Consider the following 9,281-nt stretch of genomic DNA (forward strand, 5'->3'; position numbering starts at 1 on the left):
TGAATTTATTTTAATTTTGTAATTTAATTTAATTTTTATATTTTCTGTTTTCATTTTAATTTTAGTCAGTTTTAGTAATTTTGTTGTGTTTGTCATTTTTATTATTCTTTTATTTTAAATATGTCTGTAGTTGTAATTCTTTATTTTATTTTTTAATTTATGTTGTAGTTATTTTAGTACTTCAACTTAAAATGAAAGGATGAGGATGCCATTAATGACTACATGTGTCACTGTCCACCTCCTGCACCGGACCAGCTGCCCTGGGGCGGCCGCGCCTGTGACGTCCCGCTGACCGGCTGTGTGTCTGACCCCTGCCAAAACAACGCCACCTGTGTGCCTTCACTGTACGGAGACCAGCATCAGCACACCTGCAGATGCCCTTCAGGTTTCCATGGTGACACATGCGAAACATCCACCACCTTCTCCGTGACAACGGGAGGTTATTTGGTCATCGAGGTCCCGCATATCAACATTGTTATTTTTTCATTTAATGTTTTTACATTTTTAATTTTGTCAATATTTTGAATTAGATTTTATTTTTTATATTTTATTTTAATTCAGTTGATGTTTATTTTATACATTTTTTTATGGTTTTAGTTTTAGTTAACAATAATAACCTGGCTTTTAATTCTATGACTTTTATTTGTAAGCCTAAATTCATGAGGATACTATAAAATATAAAATAAAGGATTTATAAAATAATTAAATATAATAATAAATAAATAAATAAATGACCTAATCATTAAATTAATCATTAAGTCTAGTCTAGTACCTCGGCGGGGTGCCGCAGGAATACCTCAACCGAACCACATCCAGGACGGGATTCGTGGGCTGTTTTGAGGATCTGCTGGTGGATTCTCAGCCGGTTCTTCCCCAGAGCTTCGGTCCGCAGCCGGACGTCCAGATGGGCTGTGAGAAGAGCGACTGGTGCGGTCCGGACCCCTGCTCTGAGAGCGGGCGCTGTGTGGATCTGTGGTCAGACTACAGGTGCGACTGCCGCAGGCCGTTTCATGGACACAGCTGTTCAGAAGGTGAGGCTTCTTGTTAAATAACAGCATCTGGAATAAATTTGCCTATTATGTGACTTTAATTTGTGAACTTGAATGCTTATGTAATTGATGTGCCTCTACTTTGAAATGTAACGTGAATATATATGTATATATATATATATATATACACTGCCGTTCAAAAGTTTGGGATCAGTAACACTTTTAATGTTTTTTTAAAGAAGTCTCTTCTGCTCATCAAGGCTGCATTGATTTGATCAAAAATACAGAAAAAAACAGTAATCTTGCAAAATGTTATTACAATATAAAATAATGGTTTCTATTTTAATATCCTTTAAAATATAATTTATTTCTGTGATGCTATATATATATATATATATATATATATAATCAGTGGTACTTTAAATTAATTTTAATTGAATATAATTTTAGGTCAGAGGGGTTCAGCTGACAAAAAAAAGTTTGTGAATGAGAATCATCACTGAGAACTGAACGAGAATTAAAATTGATTTAGAAATACCAAAACGCTCAAATAAAATCTGTGAACAAATAGAAATTAGAACTTTTAATAGCCGTGAAAATGAAAAACTAAAGTTAAAAACTAAAAAAAAACAAAAAATCTGAAAAGTCCTATAGTATTTGATCAAATATAAACTCTTCTTTCTCTCTCATTATTGGGGTGAAATATGAACTGGGCTTTTGTGTCATGATGGTTTCATACTCACACTGATGTATTACTCGAACCTTTGAGCTGTCTTTCTCCACAGAGTTCACTTCATGGACGTTCAGTCCCGAGCGCAACAGGAGCTTCGCTGCGTTTCCCATCATGCAGCAGCACGCCGGTGACGTGAGCGTGTCACTGTGGCTGAAATCACGTCAGTTAAACGGCCTGGTCTTTCAGCTCCAGCGTGAGAATCAAGCTTACCTCACTGTCTTTCTGAAAAACGGCTCATTATACATTGCGATATACAACTCCATCAGAAAAGCCTCCAGCTTCCTAACCGATGGGGAGAAGGTCTTTGTGGCCATTAAAAAAGAGCAAGGCTTTATATTGTTTAATCAAATGCAGCAGGTTTTTACTCCCAGAGAGATGATTGGTTTTGAGGTGGAGGCTGGAGATGTGGCGTATCTCGGTGGACTTCCTGAAGGAGAAAACGGCAGACAGTGGGGTGGATATTTTAAGGGCTGCCTGCAGGACGTGCGTATAGACGACACACAGCTGTACATGTACTCCGGCAGCATCAGCCAGAAACCACAGCATCTCAGCTACTTACCCAGAAACTCCTCTAATGTGCTGGAGGGCTGTGTCGGCGACCAGACGTGTAAGGTGAGACTGGCTGAATTATAACCGTTCAAAAGTTTGGGGTGTGTAAAATTTTCTTTTCTTTTTTAAAGAAACTAATACTTTTATTCAGCGAGGATCCTTTAAATTGATCTAAAGTGACAGTAAAGACATTTATAACGATACAAAAGATGTCTGTTTCAAGTAAATGTTCTTTTGAACTTTCTGTTCATCTGTGAATCCTGAAAAATAAAATGTATCCAAATTACAGGATGTTTTTATAGTACAATGACCTCTTACATGTCAAAAGATCAAGGGAATTTTGATTTCATGATCCCTTTAAAAAAAAAAAAATTACAAAAACACAACAAATGTACTAAAGTTTACTAAATATACTAAAACTTTACTAAAATTAAAATATAAAAATATAAACTAATTCAAAATATAAGCAAATAACACTGCTGAAAAATCATATAGACTGGAGTAATGATGCTGAAAATTCAGCTGTGCATCACAGGAATAAATTACATTTACAATATATTCACATAGGAAACAGTTATTTTAAATTGTAATAATATTTCACAATATTATAATCAAATGAATGCAGCCTTGGTAACATAAAACCAAGCTATTTAACGCTAGTCTACTTTTTCTGCTGATCTTTACATCGTTAAACTTGGTCTTATTCCCTTCTCTAGTGCTTGTCTGGTCTTCTCAGATTCGGCACAATCACAAATGCTCTTTGACTCTGTTATTGCAGATGAGGCCGTGTCAGAACGGAGGGAAATGTCGGGTCATCTGGAATGACTTTGTGTGCTCATGTCCGCTGAACTTCTCTGGGAAGACGTGTGACACTCCCGTGTGGTGCGTCAGCGATCCGTGTGACTCTGGGACTCGATGTGTGGACTTACCTGACGGTTATGAGTGTGAGTATCTGTTCTGTTCAGGCTTCATTGTCAACTGAATTTTGTTTTTACCTTTAGTTTTTTTCTCAGTATTCAAAAAAACTAAACAGACAAGCAAGCTCATAGACGAAACCAGACAAGTCAATTAGAAAAAAGAAACACTTAACTCTTATATTATGTTCTGGGTCAGTTTTGAGTTGTCGGAAATACTGGTTAAGCTAGGATATTAATCTCTTGAAAGTGTGGCTGTTTCTCATTTAGGGTCATGAACATGCCAGCAAAGTGTCGACACTAAGAGGTGTCGTGAAATCTGCCTTCAAAATTACGGTTGTGATGTTAGTGGGTCAATTTAATCTGCAAATGTCATGGATAAAAGCAAAGACAGACCCAAAATAATTTACAAAATATATACAGTATATATATGTATTTTGTTATGTCAGTTTCTTAACTACATTCCGAGGGTGTTTACTGTTACATTTATACATTTAAACAAGACACTTTTATTTGAAAAAAAAAAATGTACAAGTTGCATGGTTATTATAGTAAACTATAACTGACACTAAAACCATAAAAAAACAATTTTGTTGCTTAAAATAAATGTTAACTGAAAATCTAAAAACAAGCTTTTTATTTCAACTAATTGCCAAAGAGACATTTCTCATTTGATGCACTAAAATAACTAGAAATAAAACTAAACTAAAATAAAAGTAAATTATATAGATATATTTTTTAAACTAAAATTATTAAAAAAACAAAAAACAACAAACAAAAAAAACCGAACAAACAAATTACTAAAACTTTAACTAAAGTTAAATGAAAACAGAAAATATGGAAATAAAAACTAATTAAAAACTTTAATAAAAACTGTATCTTTGTGATACTAAAATAACTCAAAAATGATGCTGAAGGCATAATTGTTATGCATATGAATGTAGCTGGTAATCAAACTCTTTGGGAAAGCACACACACACAAAAAACTAAATTCTAAATTTTAAATAGCACATTTCGATAATATAATATTAGCATTTTGTGAAAAATATTTACTTAAAAAAAAAAAATAGTATTCAAAATCAAACTTTTTTTTTTTCTTTTTATTATTATTATTATTATTTTCATAGTGTAATTTTTGGTGAATTGTATTGAATCCAACTAGGTTCATTTTGACCTAGAGCCAGGGTTACTATAGTTAACTAAAAAAATAATAATACTTGACCAAATTAACTCAAATAAAGTAAAATAATAAAAAAAGCTTATTTCAGTCAAAGCAACTTTTCTCATTTTAATTTAGTTTAACTTGATGTATTAAAATAACCAAAACTAAAACTGAAATAAAAATAGACAAATAAAAAAATAATAATGACAAAACACAACAAAGTTACTACAATTTTAAAATTGAAATGAAATCAGAAAATAAATCAAATTCAATGTATATATATATATACAGTGGGTACGGAAAGTATTCAGACCCCCTTAAATTTTTCACTCTTTGTTATATTGCAGCCATTTGCTAAAATCATTTAAGTTAATTTTTTTTCCTCATTAATGTACACACAGCACCCCATATTGATTGAAAAACACAGAATTGTTGACATCTTTGCAGATTTATTAAAAAAGAAAAACTGAAAAATGCTCAGTATTTAGTAGAAGCACCCATTTGATCTAATACAGCCATGAGTCTTTGGGAAAGATGCAACAAGTTTTTCACGGCCCATTCTGCCAGTGAGTCTGATCATATGGAATATATATGAATAGAATAGACAGCGCAGGATGCACCTGCACGGCAGCACACAAATAGACAGCAGCAGCCTTTACAAGTGATTTGCGTGCACTGTATCTGGTTGCCCTGACAACCTCGCGCACTTGCTGCTGCTCTGTGCAATTACTTTAATGATACACGGCGTGTGAATTTGTAAGTTTACTGTAGAAAAGCTAAAATGTATTTAAAAGTGTGATTTACCAAATCGACTGGCTTAGTTTATGCATAGATATTAAATTCAATCAAGCCAGGCTCCTTTTCTTTGAATTAGTTCAGCATATATAATTATAAAATAAAATATAAATATTAGATGAAAACATTAAACTTAAAACAAACAAACATATATATATATAAATATATTTCAATTAATTACCAAGTTTTAAGTAATTTTTTCATCTAATATTTCTATTTTAGCCTTATTTGAATGAACACTAATTATTTTCAATAGTTTTCTAAATCAGATTAAACATGTACATTATATATGCTGAACTTATTTTCCATATTGATCCATATTCAAAGAATTGAATTGAATGTAATATCTATGCATAAACTAAGCCGACTACAGTCGATTTGGTAAATCACACTTTTAAATACATTTGAGCTTTTCTACAGTAAACTTACAAATTCACACGCCGTGTGTCATTAAAGTGATTGCACAGAGCAGCAGCAAGTGCGCGAGGTTGTCAGGGCAACCAGATACATTGCACGCAAATCATTTGTAAAGGCTGCGCTGTCTATTTGTGCTGCGCTAGCAATAAACACGTTGAATAGAATGCACTATAAACATGCTTGTCAACAGAATCGCCAAGTAGACTTTTATTAAGCAAATCACAGAGTGAATTACTCACCCACAGCTTTAAAAAAGATGTCTGTTGAACATGATTCAAGTTAAACGCACACAAACACTTCATATTAGTAAATCTTACTGAAAACGAACATTTATCATTCCTAGTTCTGTGTGTCTCATCCATCAGATGGCGTTTTCCTCCTCGACAGTGTGATGTGGATTTACAGTGTGAACATGGAGGCGTTTGCACTGATGGATCGTGGGGAGCGAACTGTACCTGCAGACCGGGCTTCACTGGAGACAGGTGAGGCCAGATCAGCATCAGCATCATCTTCTGCAGACGTCATCACAGGCTGATTCAATGTGAAATCAGTTAGACTGATGACTTCCTGTGTTCCAGATGTGAAGTGGACATAGACGAGTGTGAGTCGGACCCGTGTCGTAATGGAGGCACGTGTGTGAACAGACACAATCACTACCTCTGTGAGTGTGTGTCTGACTTCAGCGGAGAAGACTGTGAGGATACGGTGAGTTCTTGGGTCTTGTTCATTCGGCTGCTCAGTCCTTGTGTCCTTTTGTTTCATCCATGCTCTAAAGCCCTGCGATTTCTTTTTCTCTGAACTCCTGTTTTACTTTTTCCCGGATTCATTTTTTTCCTTTTTACATTTTTCTGAATTCATTTAGATTTTTTTGTATTCCGTTTCAATAGTTCAGTTAGATTATAATAATCAAACAGTATGTCTAATTAATTGAAATTATGAAACATATACAATTTAACAACAATAAAAGTTTAACCAAAATTTTGGGCCCTATGAAAAATGTTCTTCCACCCCCCCCACCCCCTAAATTCCATTTTATTTTTTCCCAAATTACATGTTTTCCATTGTAATTTTTCAGGATTTCCTTTAAATAGATCAATTCAATTTTAGTAATAAAAACAAACATAATTAATTGAAATCATGAAACTTGTTTAATTTAACAGCAGTTTATTAAACGTTTAACAAAAAATAAAGGAAGAAAGAAAGAAAGAAATAAAGAAAGAAAGAAAGAAAGAAAGAAAGAAATTTCAAGGCTCCATGAAATCTATTTTATTTTCCCCCAAATTCTGTTTTCCATTTACATTTTTTTGGATTCCTTTTTTTTTTCATTGTAATATTTCCGGATTCAGATTTAAGTGGTAAATTACATTTTAGTAATTAAAAAGCATGTCTAATTAATTGAAATTATGAAACTTGTTTAATTTAACAACAATTTATGAAAAGTAAAAAAAAAAAAAAACATTTTAGGGCACTTTGAAATCTTTTTTATTTTTCTAAATTCTGTGTTTTCCATTTTAATTTTTCTGCATTGTTTTTTTTATTTTTTTAATTCATTTGGATATTTCTGGAATCCATTTAAAAAAAAAATTATATTTTAGTAATTACAACAATTTATATATATATATATATATATATATATATATATATATATATATATTTGTCATTATTTTTTGAAGTTCGCTGTTCATTCCGAACACCAGGTAAATTTCCCTCTCAACCTTCAATGCATTGATCGTCCCTTATTCCTTTTGCAGTGAACTTTAAAAGAGTCCTGCACTGGGGCGGCTCTGCCACGGGCTGAGAATGATTACGAAAACGATTATTTAATTTTGATAATTATTATTTGATTTCAGTTAGGATTTAAATAACTGCTGTTAGTTTCGTTTGTTTTAGTTTTTCATTTCAATTCATTTCATTTCTTTCTTTCTTTCTTTCTTTCTTTCTTTCTTTCTTTGCCTATTTATCTGTCTATTTATCTGGATTCTGTTTTAATGGTTAACTTTTAGTAATTAAAAAGCATGTCTTATTAATTGAAATCATGAAACTTACAAAATTTAACAATTAATTAAAAGTTAAACAAAAATTACTTTTTGGGGGGCCCTATGAAATCTGTTTTATCCCCGTTTTTGTTTTTCCCAAATTCTTTGAATTCCGCTTTAATTTTTCTGGGTTCCATTTTTTACTTTTACCAAATTTTGTGTTTTTTCCGGCTTTAATTATTATAGATTCCATTTTAATGGTTTAATTAAATTTTGATAATCAAAATACAATAATTATTAGAAAAACACATTTTTCTTTAAAAAAATATGAAAATAGGACTATGAAATGTTTCAATTTTTCATAAATTCTGTGTTATGTTCATTTCCATTGTAATGGCTGAGTTCGGTGTTTTCCTCCTTGGTGTGGTCCTGCAGAAGCAGCAGCAGCAGGAGCGCGTGCCGTGGCTGATGGTGGCTGTGCCGCTGGCGTGTCTGGCGGTCCTGCTAGCAGCGGTCGTGCTGGTTTGCCTGGTTCTCACGGCCCGGAAGAAGCGCCAGTCGGAGGGAACCTACAGCCCCAGTCAACATGAAGTAGCTGGAGCCCGACTGGAGATGGGCAGCGTGCTGAAAGTGCCTCCGGAGGAGAGACTTATCTGACATCGGTCGTCCTGTGGACGGTTTGGGCCGCACACACATGTAACCGTGACACTTTAAAGCAGCAGAGCTGACAGATGTGGCTTTTATGTTGAGCACAGCTGCGTGTGCCTTCTGTAGAAGGATAATGGAGAAAAACACTGGTGATTCTCCATCATGAACGCTCACTTTGAGTAAGAGAGCAGAGGACATCTTCAGCTTGGGAAGGTTAGATGAAGCCAATGTGAGAAATATACACTGTGACCACTTTCCATCCCATATGGCAAAAAATATATTTTCAAATCATTTTCAAAATATACAAAAAAAAAATGGCCCAAAAAAATCTATTCACTAAAAATGCTTTAAAATATATTTGAGCAAATTTTTTTTCTACCAGTATATTTTAGAAAATATATTTTAAAATGCTTTTAAAAATATATATTTATATATGTAAAATATATGTTGCCCTCCACATAGTTCAATCCAAGAAAATGTTTATAATATATATATATATATATATATAGTACTTTTTTGGATGTTCATATACATATATACATAATTTCATAATTTACATATGGATAAAATATATGATGGTTGAAACTAAATATATTTTCAATCTAAAAAATATATTTAATTGCACTTCACTGTTTACAACATATATTTAGCATATATTTAAAATATATTTTGGGCAGAAAAATTATATATGATATATATTTTCTGCCATATGGGGTCTAATTATTGTGTTTTATACAACTGTGACAGTAATTCCAGTGGCAGGAAAGCGTAAAATTTTGAGGTTTCTGGTAACAACGAAGGCTTTTTGTCCAAGTAGAGGGTATAAGTGTTCAGTTTGTGACGTGTTTTGGCTTTTTTCATGTGAAAAGTTTTCCTTATTTTCTATTCCAATGAGAACAATGGATTATTAAATCATTAATCAGAGATATCAGGCCATGATTCACAGCATCAGGCTTTAAAGGGGTCATATGATGCTATTTTAAAGATCATTATTTTGTGTATTTGGTGTAACAGAATATGTTGACATGCTTTAATGTTCAAAAACACATTATTTTTCAAATACTGTACATTATTGTAGGTCCTCTATGCCCCGCCTCT

General features: G+C 33.0%; 1 protein-coding gene across 1 annotated transcript in view; it reads left to right on the forward strand.

The window, feature by feature from the left end:
• The window catches only part of LOC107753000 (protein crumbs homolog 2-like), a 37,693-nt gene extending 29,193 nt beyond the window's left edge, over window positions 1-8,500 (forward strand). Inside the window, exons 10-18 of the mRNA XM_016569081.1 lie at window positions 199-456; window positions 770-1,031; window positions 1,775-2,334; window positions 3,050-3,244; window positions 3,456-3,533; window positions 4,882-4,913; window positions 5,925-6,041; window positions 6,138-6,264; window positions 7,971-8,500. Coding sequence (XP_016424567.1) covers window positions 199-456; window positions 770-1,031; window positions 1,775-2,334; window positions 3,050-3,244; window positions 3,456-3,533; window positions 4,882-4,913; window positions 5,925-6,041; window positions 6,138-6,264; window positions 7,971-8,192 — 1,851 coding nt within the window. The 3' untranslated portion in view covers window positions 8,193-8,500. The remainder of the gene's footprint in view (window positions 1-198; window positions 457-769; window positions 1,032-1,774; window positions 2,335-3,049; window positions 3,245-3,455; window positions 3,534-4,881; window positions 4,914-5,924; window positions 6,042-6,137; window positions 6,265-7,970) is intronic.
• The last annotated feature ends 781 nt before the right edge of the window (window positions 8,501-9,281 follow it).

The sequence above is a fragment of the Sinocyclocheilus rhinocerous genome, unplaced genomic scaffold, assembly GCF_001515625.1.
Source record: "Sinocyclocheilus rhinocerous isolate Xijiao unplaced genomic scaffold, SAMN03320098_v1.1 scaffold951, whole genome shotgun sequence".
NCBI lineage: Eukaryota > Metazoa > Chordata > Actinopteri > Cypriniformes > Cyprinidae > Sinocyclocheilus > Sinocyclocheilus rhinocerous.